At 37.5% G+C, this 13,812-nt stretch overlaps 1 protein-coding gene across 3 annotated transcripts; it reads right to left on the reverse strand.

The window, feature by feature from the left end:
* Nucleotides 1–1,981: 1,981 nt before the first annotated feature.
* Nucleotides 1,982–12,643, reverse strand: LOC148863505 (nuclear matrix constituent protein 1-like). 3 transcript variants are annotated; one of them, XM_088978650.1, is made up of 8 exons: nt 11,974–12,643; nt 8,187–8,396; nt 5,905–6,158; nt 5,536–5,806; nt 5,362–5,445; nt 3,130–5,255; nt 2,677–2,893; nt 1,982–2,573 (listed from the first exon to the last, which is right to left on the reverse strand). In XM_088978650.1, exons 1-8 carry the CDS (start codon nt 12,304–12,306, stop codon nt 2,385–2,387), a joined length of 3,684 nt encoding a protein of 1,227 aa, XP_088834776.1. In that variant the 5' UTR covers nt 12,307–12,643; the 3' UTR covers nt 1,982–2,384. The 3 variants fall into 3 exon arrangements, with proteins under 3 accessions (XP_088834776.1, XP_088834774.1, XP_088834775.1); XM_088978648.1 differs by having other exon boundaries at nt 1,982–2,576; XM_088978649.1 differs by having other exon boundaries at nt 1,982–2,576; nt 5,362–5,441; nt 5,532–5,806.
* Nucleotides 12,644–13,812: the final 1,169 nt, after the last annotated feature.

Consider the following 13,812-nt stretch of genomic DNA (forward strand, 5'->3'; position numbering starts at 1 on the left):
TTCCTACTTATCTATCTTAGCCGAAATGTTATTGGAGAACCAATTCCCATCCAAGAGGAGATTCTGAATGACAGAAAAAATTGTCAATGGACTGTAGAAGAGAACCCGTAAGCTGAGCTGGTTGTTTGAAATCCTTATCTGTCTAAGATTCTCAGAAATTGAATCAGTCTATGGACCCATGCAACCAGCTAAGACTTCTGGAGAGGTTGATTGACCCAAAAATCTAGGGGGCAATGGTGGAAGTAATTCCTACTCCTTACTCCTTGTGTGGTAGGAGATTCTTGTTTAATATCAGAAGAGGTGGTAATTTTGTTGGTGTTCCTGGTGGCGCTGGTAGTAGTAGTGTTCAATAACCTTTTTCCATGACCAGCAACACGAAGGAGCTTTAACTGCATCTCTAACATCAAACAATTCCACGAACTGTTTGGATGGCATCTCTCTTTCAATTCCTTCCACTTCCAGCCCCTAAATTATTACAAAATCATCAATAAGAAAGCTGTGAATTAAAAATAAATAAATAGATAAGCCATCCTATCACCATCAACCAATAACGAAAAAGATTCACTTTTGCTTTGCTTTTCCACTGAAAAAGATATATTAAAACATTCAGAGAAAGAGAACATTAAATCAATCAAAACCCAGAAAATTATATCATCAATATGTCAATTTCAAGTAAATACTAAGGGTAGATATTTGGTTATTCATTGGCAATTCATACCAAAAGCTTTGGAAATTTCTTTAAACTTGCTGAAATTTCTGAATCCAAGTTGAAGACCAACAGGATCCCTTGATTTTGTCCATCCGAACCAACAGTTGGTGTCGGCACAAACAACTCGGCCAGCAATGAGTCCATCGCAAGTGGAGGCATCGGAGCCACTGAATTCTCCGCATCAATCCATAAATTCTGATTCAACAACATATTGTAGTATTGTCATCCGTTGGCATAGAGCTCAGAAGCAATGCTCTCGTAACTGTGGCTGAAGGCAGTACAAGCAATGGTGGCAGTTGAAGTGGATTTACACACTGCTGGGTCTACTGTACACGAAGCTATCCTCCCATCATCATAGAAGGGCATCGCTTGGGTGGTAAATTTGTGGGTGAAGGCCGGCAACACGTTCTGATACTCCTTAACTGACACTAATTTGATAAAGTGGTAGAACTTTGAATGGGCAATAAGTACTAATAGATGAAAGATTAGGCAACACGTAATTAGATTGTTTAAGGCAAAAGTGAAAGATGAAATGGAGAAGATTCAATAAACATCTCCTCACACATGCCTCAAACGGTGTTCACAATACGAATATACAACGTGTGACCATCCACTACGTGCCTTCATTTGAGCAAAACTGGCACGGTTTAATCAAATTTATGTCGGACATGTAAAAATGACCACGTCGCCCAGACCCCAATCCTTCCCGTTTTAATATACATAATAGATCAAAAGAACATTAAACAAATCAAATAACAGCTCCGGCTTGATTTAGGCCCTGTTTGGTGCATTTTTTTGCAGACTATCAACTGTTTAAAAACCTAATAACCCATATTTTCATCTTTTTCTGTTTGATTGGAGAAATATCTATCTACCGAAAATCTACATTCCAATAAAAAAGACTAAGGTGCTATATTACTGTTTGGCAAGTCTTTTTACCACAAGACTAGTGAATTTTTATGTAATGATCTTGGTAGCTCAGATTGTTTGGTTGGAGGTGCATCTTTCTGAAGATGAAACGGGAAAAGACAAGAAGATTAATAGGAGGTGCATCTTTCGGCATGAAGATGAAACAGAGGAGATTAATACAGTACAGTAGAAATTAAGACAACAATACCTACGCTCAGATGAGTCAGATCAGGTAATTTATTAATATCATAAACTGAACCAACTTTAAGACAAATAAATGCTTCAAATGAAATTAAAGATTCGTTTTCCCAAAAAAAAAAAAAAAAAAAAAAAACTAAAAGAATCGACTCATCGAGAGATCACTGAACCCTGGAAAATAAATATGCTTCAAATAAAAAGAAAAAAAAAAGGTAAAATACAGTAGTTGTGACAAACAATTTAGGCAATGGACAAGGCAGGTTCCCAGTGTCAATGTTGTGGACTGGACCATGGTTACCATATCCAATCAACCAGGCGTGTCGTAAATAATAGAACAGCCCAATATCCTAAAGGAAACCAAAACAAGACAAAGAAAAATGAAAAAAAAAAAGAGACAATGAGAGTCCTATCATCCTACCCCAACTTGAAATGAAGATCTCTAGTTACAGTATATTCCAAATGTTAATACACATTACACCAGAGAGCGCTCTTAACAGCAAGCTCTAAAAACTTGATGCAGTCAAGACTCATCATCTCCGGTATTGCTAAAAATGCAAGTGGAATTTAATCATGTCGTGAAAAATTTCCATAGCTTCTTCCCGATTGACACTTCACCAGGATGCTCGGACTCGTCGCCATCCTCATCTTCCACCTCACCCTCATCTTCGCCGACTTCACTCGCATACTCTTCCTCATAACCATACTCAGTAGCCCCTTCTGTTATTCCGTTCACTTCACCATCAGTTGCTGCCTCAAACTGCTATTGAGAAAAAAAATAACAAAATAGGTACGAGTCAGCCAAGTCACAAGAGTGCAGATGTAAACACACACATATATAGAGAGAGAGAGAGAGAGATTACTCTGACAACCCTATCTGCTGAGAACTCATGAACTTCCACTATACTTTCTATTGTTGTCACCGGCACCACATGTGCATTTTGTCCATTCTCGCTAACTTGTGGAGGTGTAATAGCAGCTTCCGGTTTAGAAGCTTCTTCGCTAGTTGCATCAGTCACCTTCTTCGTTCCTTTCGTCAGATTGGATGTTTCTTGGGCTGCTGATACAGCTCTACCCGCACTAATCACCAAATTAGATGATGCAATGTTGAGAACAACCAACTATATACTGACTAAGGAAATACAGAGAATATTGGCAATGGCCAACTAGATGTGGAGTAACCAAAGTGATAATGACTAGGAAACATCAAAAAAAGAAAAAAAAAACGAATACTTCCAAAACAAATTCAAAAATATGGCAGAAGATTGACCATCATCAGCATAACTTGTATATGTAATACCAAAATAGATACTTACGCTCTATGCCGCCTTAGGTTGTACCGCTTTTCACCTGGTGTTTGCATGGCTGGTGCAACTATTTGCCGCCTCTTCCTCCGTCCACCTGTTGTAACACTATCAGAGTGCACTTCACTAACATTTGCATCCTGCTCACTCACAGTGGTTACAGAAACATGATCATGGTTACGCTTCCGCCCCATGCTTGCAACACCATAATCTCCTTGGCTTTCCTCATTAAGGTTGGAAATATCTTCGGTATTACCATTTGGCTGTGCATTACCATTTGGTTGTGCATTCTTATCCTCCTCTCGGTTTTCCCCAAGAATGGTCTTTGCATCCTCAACTGCCTTTACAGAATGTCTTCTTTGAGCAGGCTTGTGTTTCTTCACATATTTGCGCTTTCCACTCTTCAGCTCTGATTGTTGGGAATCTTCTGGAAATTCTTGTGCCATGTTATCCATGTTACTCTGTTCACCTACAGACAAAGTAGGTTCAGCTTGCAAGTCTCTGATGCCATTATCTGTCTGGATCTTCTGGGCATCAAAAGAATCACTAGGTACCACAAATGATGGTTCTGGTTCTGGTTCATCTTCAGTGACAACTAATCTTTTTGATGTCTCTTTTTCTACATTAACTTCTGGAACAAGAAATGGGGATTCCATATGCAGTCCTTGACCAGCAACTTGCTCATTCCTCTTGATCGGGGACAGGTTAAATATCCTCGATGTGCATTTCCGCAGCCAAGACATGCGTCCACCAGGAGGAGAAGCCAAAACTGACCCTCCAGGAGACACTTCAATTTTTGTCCTCTCAGCACTAGCACCACTACCTTGAATAGACTCCTTTAGATAATCTGTGGCCAGTCTTGGCAGAGGAAGTGCCTCTGCATCATCAATTTCATCAAGGGTCCAGAGATCAGAGAGAACAAATTCACTTGTTAATTCTCCACAGCTGTTGCAATTCTTGTGCTTCTCTACAAATGCAAGGAAGCGTTCCCTCTCCTTCATAAATTGTTCCCTCTGGTCCTTAAGCTTCCTGCTACAGATACCAAGTTCATCAATGTCTTTCTGCATTTCAATCTGGTATTCTTCAAGATGCTTTTTGTTTGCAGCAACTTCTTCTTTTTCTTTTTCGATTCTAAGCCTTTCCAACTTCAGTTCTTCCATTTCTCTTCGTGCCACTTCCTTTAGGAAATCAATATTATTCTGTTCTCTTTCCCTTTTCTCTTCAAATTCCCTTTCTCTTTCCTGCAGGTGTTTTTCCATTTCGTCCTGCCTTTTATGAAAATCAGCCTCAAGCTCCCTTTTCTGCAGCTCAAAGTCACGAAGCATTTTATCATGCTCACTCCGTGCTCTTTCAGAAATCACTAATCGCTCATGCTCCATGCTGGCAGCAAATGATTCTTTCTCCAGTTTGAGAGCTTCCTCCTTCCTCTGGATTGAATCCTGAATTGCCAGCCTTTCATTTTTCAATTTTTCCTCTTCAGAGGTTTTCAGCTTCTCCAGCCGTTCTCTCTCTTCATTCACCTCTTTTAGCTCTTCCATAACTTTAGTTCTCTTCTCATCCAACACTTCCCACTCTCTCTCAAAATGCTCCCTTTCCTGCTTCAGATCCTCAACTTCCTTCAAAAACAATTCCTTCTCAAACCTGTATTTATCCATCTCTTGCTTCAACTGTGATTGCTGCTGAACATGATCAGCCCTCTCATCTTCAGTTACTTTGAGCTTTTCCCTCTCTTCACATATCTTCAACTGCTGCTCCTCAATGTCAGCTCTTATCTTCTCAACTTCGGCCTTACTTATCTGCAAGTTTTCTCTATCAGAAAGCATTTGTTTCTTCTCCATCTCCAAGTCCTTCTCCCCTGCTTTTAGAGATTTCTCCCTTTCTTTCAAGGCTTTCAATTTTGACTCAAGGTCCTTCTCTTTCTCCTTGGATTTCTCCAACCTTTTTTCCAATGCCTGCTCCCACTTGCCAAGTTTTTCCTCTTTGTGGTTAATTTCGACTTCTTTCTGCTCCAATGCAACTACCTTGTTTTTCAACTCTTCATCCAGAGATCTCCTCTTTTGCTCCAATTCCAACTCAAACTCATGCTTTTTCTTCTCCAGAATGGAGTTGTGCTCATCAAGGAGCTTCTGGATCTCCATCTGCAGGGAAACAAATAGTGTGAAGTGTCAACCACAGCTAAAGAAGAAATTCGGAAATCTAATAACTCAAAACTGGTATAACAGTGTTATAGGGATAAGAACCCACTTTTTCTCTAGCAATTAGCTTCTCTTCAAGCATAAGCAATTCCTTCTCTTTCATCTCCAGGTTCTTTTTGACAGTATCAGCTTCCTGCACCAAAAGAAACAAAAGAAAAGTGTCAGATCCATGGGTATGGATTAACAAGAATTTTGGAGTATCTCAACAAGGACAGAAACATGCCTCCTCCTTCACAGCTAGATTTGCTAGTATGACATTTATGTCATCTTCTTTCTTTTTTAGAGTTACATTAGTAATCTCAATCTTCTTTTCAGCATCTTCGAGGTCTTTCTCTCTCTGCTTAAGAATCCTATCTTTTTCATTTGCCTTCTCCTCTCTCTGGTTCAGAATCCTCCGACCCTCACACAGCCTCTCTTCTCCCTCCTGCAGTTTCTGTTCCCACTCTCTCAAGTCCTCTCTTTGCTTAGACAAAGCTGTCTCCTGCACTTCTCGCCTAAGAAAAAAATGGACAGATTTTACAAGATAAAGATGGAAAATGATATTATCCAATGGATATGAAAAATAAATTGGTCTGGACATAATAGTGCATACTCTGCATTTAGGGACAGGCGCTCTCTTCGAAGGACACACTCACGAGCCTCCACCTCTTGCAACTTCCTTTCTATCTCTGAAATCTTTCTATTTGCCTCAGCACCCTTGGCCTCTGCAGCACGCAATTTTGCTTCTACCTCCAATGACTTATCCTCAATGTTCGCAACCAATGCATTTGCTTCAGACAACTTTGTATCAGATGTGAATTTAATTTCTGCATACTCTGCACGCATCTCGCGTAAAGCCTTCTCAAGCTGCAGGACCCCACATGTTCAGGAAACAAGGAGAGTGAATGACAACATAATAGTCTGGCAGAATGTCCATTTATATTTGTTATAAATGAACCAGATATCTTTTACCAGAACAGTGCACATAAGTGGTGGGTGTAGAGAAAGAGATAAGGAAACTAATAGAGAAACCTACAAATAGGAAGTTAAAAAATGCCTCAAGAGCATTATTATTATTCAAACTAAAGAAGAGTTATATATATATATATATATATATATATATATATATATATATCAAGTGTGGCTGCGAAATTGATTTGGAAAAGATGAGTGTTGCTGAGATGAAGATGATAAAATGCACAGGTGGAAATACTGGAAATGATAGAATGAGGAATTAACACATCAGCAACAACTTAAGAGTTGCCCAATGGGTGACAAGATGAGAGAATGTCAACTGAGATGGGTTGTCCATGTGCATAGCTGGTCAATGACTGGTGCAATCACTCAACCCTTTATAGAGTGCACAGCAAGACAGGATCATGTAACTCCAAATAGGAAAGCTTCTTTGAGTCGAGTTGAGTTTACACTAAGCACAACTAAATACTTAAAATAAACCCAGGGACCTCTCAAAATCCTGGCCAAAAGAAGTAGGGGTGTACAATCAGTCAGTTCAGTTTGGTTAGAACCGAGGACCCAACCGACTATTCGGTTTGACCATTTTCTCCAATTGAACCGAACTGACCCTAACTGAATTCAGTTCGGTTTTCAGTTCAGTTAGGCTCCAACTCCACATAAATGATAAACATTGATCAACAACTAATAAATAATTTATAATTAATAAGTGCTATTAATTAAAAGTTAAAATGGCCCCAAAACCTAATGGTTTTAATTAATTGACTATTATTATTAACTAAAAGTTAGAATGCCCCAAAGCCCAATGGTTTTAATAAATTAGCTATTATTAATTAAAAGCTATGCCCAAAGCCCTATGCCAATGGGGAATTGGCGAATTGGGTAATTTTCAAAAACAATTAATAATTAATGAGCAATTAATGATTAATCTAGGTTTTAATTAACAATTATTAATTTAAAAGTTATTCACAAACAATTAAAGCCCAATGGGAAATTGCCAAATTGGTCATTGGGAAATATAATAATTAATTAGCATAAAGTATTAAATAGATCACATTAAATATTTAATATACTTCATTAAATAAACACTAATTTGTTTTTGGTTCGGTTCAGTTGAAAATCTCAACCAAACCGAACCGAAACCAAAAACCGATTTTTTTAAAAACAAAAACTGAACAGAACCGATATCCGAATTACCCGAACCGTTCTTTATTCGGTTTGGTTCAGTTTGGATTTCAGTTTATCAACCGAATTTGAACACCCCTAAAAATAAGCCATAATCAATTCAACCATGTCATAAGTCGAGAAATAGAACTAATAAAGGCAACAGGATTGAAGGAAGAACCTCCAACCTTTATGCTTTTCTACCTTTTTAAATTTAGCAAATGTCATAGATAAGATATGATTGCTAAACTCCAAAATAATTACTCTAGAACCTCTACCATTCCTCTCATATATTATCGGTTCAAAAAATAGCTTTTTTACTTTTTGTCATTCACTCGGCTTTCATAAAATAGCAAAAAATGAAATAAATTTTCTCCCTTGTCACTGTTTTTCATCATTTCTTTCCCCTCCCAAAGTCTTCATCTTTGAAGAGAAGCTCCATTATTAATCCCAACCATGAGGCAACTCACCATATCTCCATGTCACCGCCTCCCCTAATCCCACCAAGTAAGGAAAAACAAATAACTAAATAAGCAAACAGCAATGCTCTACAAGATGGGAATTAGAGAAAATGTCAACCACAAGAAAACAAGATTAAATCCATGAACTCTCTTTGCCAAGGGGTTTTTTTTTATAGATTCTTTGCCAAGGGATATTTGAAAGTTATAAGTAACTATCCCAAAATCATTTAAAGCTGTAACATTCTTTAGACAAAGTAAAGTAACGAAAAAAGAAAACAATAGCAGGCAGATATCATACATCAGCCACACACTGCTTCTCAACACCCAAAGCCTTCTTCAAATTTTCTTCTCGCTTCTCTACTTCAGATAGTGCAATTAAGTGTGCTACTTGTTCACGCTTAATGATCTCCTGTGCTTCCAATAATGCTTGCCTGGTTTCTTCATATTTAGAAGTCCACTCCTTCTTCTCAATCAGAAGAAGTCCCATATTGTATTGGTATTCAAAAAGCTGCTCACAAAATGAGTTGGTCAGGCAAGAAGAGCATGCCAAATTTGAACTGAAAGAAAATACGAGGAAAATATGTTGAAAGCAGAAGGTAAATCAGCTCATGTATAAAGAAAAACATACACAATATGAATTCTATTGATGGAAAAGAACACCTTTAGATGAATACCAAATCAAGCCAAAAAAGCAAGTGCTACTATTAAATAATGACAATGGGAAATAGAGACTATTTTGATACACTATTTGGAAGTTTATAAAATTAACTTACTTCAAGAACAGATATAGCAATATAAATACATAAATAGCAACTATCCAGATGAGAAAATCATAATGGCTTGAAGGAGATATAGTCATTCAGCTTGATAAAACCATAATTATTATCATCAAATAAAAAGAGGGGCAATGTTATGCATATGTAATATTGAGTCAGTGTTTCAATCAATACTCGTCCACTTTGCAGTTAAATAACCTAGTTGTTGTTGTCATGACATTATTTAAAAATTAAGGATAAACCTGAACAAACACAAAACCTATCAGCTTCAGTGTTATCAATAAAACTTATAATTAATGGGTCTAGTAGACATGCCAAAACTTGGCAATCAGCAAGACATTTCTTGTAATATCCTGATGATACCCCAAGCTGAAGTCAACGACAAAATCCTGGCACTTGGCATTCTAAGACAAAGAGTAAACATTCCAGTCTCTTAATTCCTATGTTCTATATTTGTGAAGTATTTTTGTAAATAACATTTATTTATGATTCCCATGCTTTTTCAAGGTTGATAGCCAGTGTTGTATAGACACAGACACAAATCAGAATTCAATGCTTGTCCTGGAGCCTGACTCAGAAAGAAAAAAAGGGAGTTGCAGAGACATCTATAGACAAGTATAGTTGCATAAACTATTAAAATACTCTATATTTTAATGAACTTAACATTATAAACCAACAGAAAAAGCTTTTAAAAGATTATCTTTGCTACTTAATAACATTTTATGGGGAAACAACATTCAATGTGTACATTAACTATTCATTTATGTCAAATAAGCAATGAGAAAAAGGAAAAATGGCATATAGAAGTATCCCTCAAGAATCCATGGAGTTCTGGAGTCTGATGTGTTTCTAACGTATCCATTTAGGAGAGTCCACTCAACAATGTCAGTAGTTGGAAACCCTCAAGAATCATGTCAAATCCAATGCATGCATACAACCAGTAAGGTAGGAAGATGCTTGGTTGTGGCAATATGGTAGGTTATTAATATATTATTCCCCTGAAACAGCTGTTAGACAAATCCCTTGGTTGAAAGGAGAGTTATGCAAAAACCAAATTTTGATATTCAAATGTGTGATCCTTCACTAAAGATGCATTTGCTAATAATGACCATTAAATTTATTTTATCACATAAGAATTGAATAACTCCTTTCCTTGCCAGGCAGGCTAGGCAGCCTCTCTTTTGCCAATGTTGTGAAACCTGAGTACAGGTCAAACAGGAAAGGCAAACATATAGTTTTCCCTATTTTAACCAGTGTTTCACCTAGCCCAAACTATCAAAATAACCCAACATACGGATTTTTAATGCTGTCACATTTCCAATTTTTCGGGTTCAAATATCCAATTGAATCCAGTTCTCAAGACATTGTTTTCTTCAAATACCCGGTTAGACACAATAGGCAGCAGTTCAAACCAAATGAAGTAGCTGCTAACACTGACAGTCTGACACTTTGACTCAACTCAACTAAGCCTTGTCCCAACTATATGTATAGTTGGCTCAACAATATGGATCCTGTTCTGCAGTTCTACTCTTTTAATGTCAATAGATACCATTAGAAAACCAAGAAAAAAAAAGAGGCTGTACAGAAGACACCAATAGTCAAAAATTGGCCTCAAATTGTGCAACCATTACATGAAATAGAGCCTGTTTTATTGATCCATTTCTACTGTCAAAGAAAGAAACAGTCAACACCCTGGTACAAGTAATTCAACAATGGCCTGGGCATGCCCTTTCAAATGCAAATAATTCGATTACTTCAGTACTAGAAATGCATTAATATTGGTGCTGACCTCATCATATATCAGATGCAAGATACTAAACATTGTAATATACCTGACAACAACATAATTTGTAACTATGCCCACTGAGGTACTAACTTTTGATGCCGCTAATTAGTAACACTTCTTTTATAATCTTCACTCATTCTATTGCCAAACCCAAAACCCAAAAAAAAGGCAATCAATAGTAGAGAATCTATCAGGCTCCAAGATTTAAGTCAATATACCCTAGCTTTGGTCCTGCCGCCCAACCATATTTGTCACTTTTAAAACATATTTCGTTATAATACAGTGAACAATGCTCTGAAAATTGGAATTGTATCATAAATCATAGAGAAAATTGAATCGTGAATCGTATTGTAAATCGTAAGATTATTTCTATTTTTTACAAACTTGTCAAAATTTTAAATATAGATATGCTAAAAGGATAAATATATATGAAGAAGTGTTTTACCCTATTTTTAAGTCATATCTATCATATATGTACCTAAAATGATAAAATTTACCACTTAAACAATAGAAGTCTAAGATGATATAATCATGTTTGACTTGAAAAATAATCCACATACAATGGCTCTTTATCCAACATATGATAGAAAATAAACTCAACGTAAGGACTTCAATAAAATAAATCAATCAATTTTCAGTAAGGTCTTTAAAACAAGACACCCTTGACAAAACTAAATATAATCAAAAGAAAAAGACAAAGTAGAGAACTAATTCTTAATTGAATTGATTTGAATGATAATGAATCATAGGAATCATATAAATAGTAAGATTATGAATCAAACCATAGGATTTTTGCAGAAAAGAATTAAGACAAAAGATATTAAGATTTGAATTGAAACCCTTGGGATTCATGATTCAAATCATGAATTGTATCATAAATTGTAAGATTTTAACAACATTGACAATGAATCAAGAGACATGGAATGAGAAAAAAATATGGTTGTGGTCATATAGAAAAAAATTCATCCAAAAAAACTCACTGATGGTATCCACTTACTGATTGTCAAACCTATTTTATTTAAACATATCATGCCAGAAAGATTAAGGACTAAGGAAAAAACAAATAGTCCTACAAATTGAAATAGTTGGACAACTCCATCGAGTAACAGAACAGAAGAACCACATAGTAACCCTCTTCAAGAGACCAAAAGTCCAAATATTTTATTTACAACACTAAGATTGGTTTCTGTATTATTTTGACAATAGTGTAACACTGTCCATGAGAAACATATTGATTGTTGACTTGTGTATATTGAACTCGTTCATTTTCCATTAACAATTTGTTTGCATCACACTAATTCGGTTTTAATCGCTATAAACAGTTATGGAGTATAAGAAACACTTCAATAAAAAAAAACCACACCTTTCTAAAGTGCAAAACAAACTTTTCCACTTAAACATAAATAAAAGAAGAAAAATCAAATGCACTAAAAAACCCATCAGAGTTGAAGGAAAAAGGTGAAGAACATAAGACAACAGGAAGAACAAATGGCGGAGAAGAATGGAATATAAGAACACGGCACCTCATTTTCAAGCTTGGAGACCTTCTCGACAAACGCTAACCGGTCCTTCTTCTCGAGTAACGCCTCGTCCAACAACCCAGCCTCTTTAAACCGTTGCCAGTCCTCCTTGTCAGTACCACTTTCCAACCTTACCACCGCACTTCTCCCATTCTCACCTAGAGAACCCAGCGGAGGCGAGGGCCCTTCAAGAAAAGCAACACCTTTTCCCTTCGCAACACTTCCATCACCACCTCCACCGTTCCTAGGGTTTGAAACAGACGCACCACCATTTTTCTGTGCGTCACTCGGAGTAGGTGACCAGCCCGACCACACCTTCCTCTGCGGCGAGAACATCAGAGATTGCACTGCAATAAATCTTCCAGGAAACCCGTAGCCCCGGATCTCGGGTTCCACTTCATAAGCAAGAAATTGAAGACCAATTAGACCCTAACGGGCAAGAATTCGCTCGGTTATTTTAGCTCAAAAGTCCGAAACCCTAATTTCACGAATTAGAGAAAAATAGAACGAGCAAGAAACGGAGACCCCGATCGGACGTGAACGGAATTCCCAAATTCCGTCAAGTCGGAGTGCAGAAATCCGAAACTCACACAACCGAACTAACTCTCACGCTTTTTTCTGCGACCGCAGCCTTTTTGCTCCATGCTCTGCGCCGATCCTCTTTCTTTTTTATCTGTTGGAACTGGAATTCGATTTTTCCTTTTACGATGTTATCCTTCGTTTGGAACATTGGCTTCAGTATCATGGAGGGCATTTCAGTCACTTCACAGGAAGAACTTTCGGTACAGCACGTGCGCTTCGAATGTGGACTTTTGTTGACAAAAGTGCCCTTAGTCAAAGCGGATAGTGTTTTGTCCGTTGTTTTTCTTGCGTCATGATTGGATTTGGGTTTTGGGGGGCCTGGGGGAGGAGGAGAGAGAGGCGGCGGAGTACTGGTGGTGACAGTAAATAAGGGGGATTGTTAGGGATATTTTGGTAAAAGAAATGGCATACAGATCGAACTGGAATCTACAGTACTGAAATGCCACGGTGTAAGTGTTTATAGTGGGTGATTATTATTGCTTGCCATTAACGCCAGCGGAGTTTTGAGTTTTATTATTATTGAAGATAAGCCTTTAAATGACAACGCACAAGTTTTTGTTTCTATGGACTGTGGGCCCACACTTTCCATTTCCATACCATTCCTGGTCTCCCCCCGACGACTGACGATTGACGTGTCAAAGCTTCCTTGCTCTTTGCTACGAATTTACTACTTTACCCTTTTACGGGTGATCATGGGCCGGACCTAACACTTAGCCCCATTCGTGGTCTGAGCTGGGCCGGACTAGAAATGATCACCCTCAAATCCCAATGATGACGCAAGTTGAGCCAACAACTTTGTTTTGATGTTTTAAGTTTCAACATGAGATGAGATGAGGAGAGAGAGGCTCATTGAACCTACCGCCAATAGAATCTCTTGACCACATACAAAAAACGTAATTTTGGTTGTAAAGGCTCAATTACTTGTAGCTGGATCCAACTATTTTCCTGCTTCATTCATTTCATCCATTTGGGTAGCACAAACGTCGAGGTATAATATTATATTTGGCACTTTAGGAATCTTCAGGTTTTGCTTTTATATCTGATTATGGAAAGGCTTAATTCTGCTTATTTCTCATTCACTGCAAGTTTGCCATGAATGCAATAATAGTCTCCCCTGACCATTCTTGTGGTTTCATGGTTCGAAAGTTGAATGTGAATTTTGATTTATTTTTGTTTTATATTTAATCTAATTTAATTTAATTGTGAAAATTGAGACATAAAATAAGATGCTAAATGATGTGGCGCCCACTTTAGATGAGG

Source organism: Nelumbo lutea, chromosome 3, assembly GCF_056320005.1.
Source record: "Nelumbo lutea isolate HS-2025 chromosome 3, American lotus-T2T, whole genome shotgun sequence".
NCBI classification, from domain to species: domain Eukaryota; kingdom Viridiplantae; phylum Streptophyta; class Magnoliopsida; order Proteales; family Nelumbonaceae; genus Nelumbo; species Nelumbo lutea.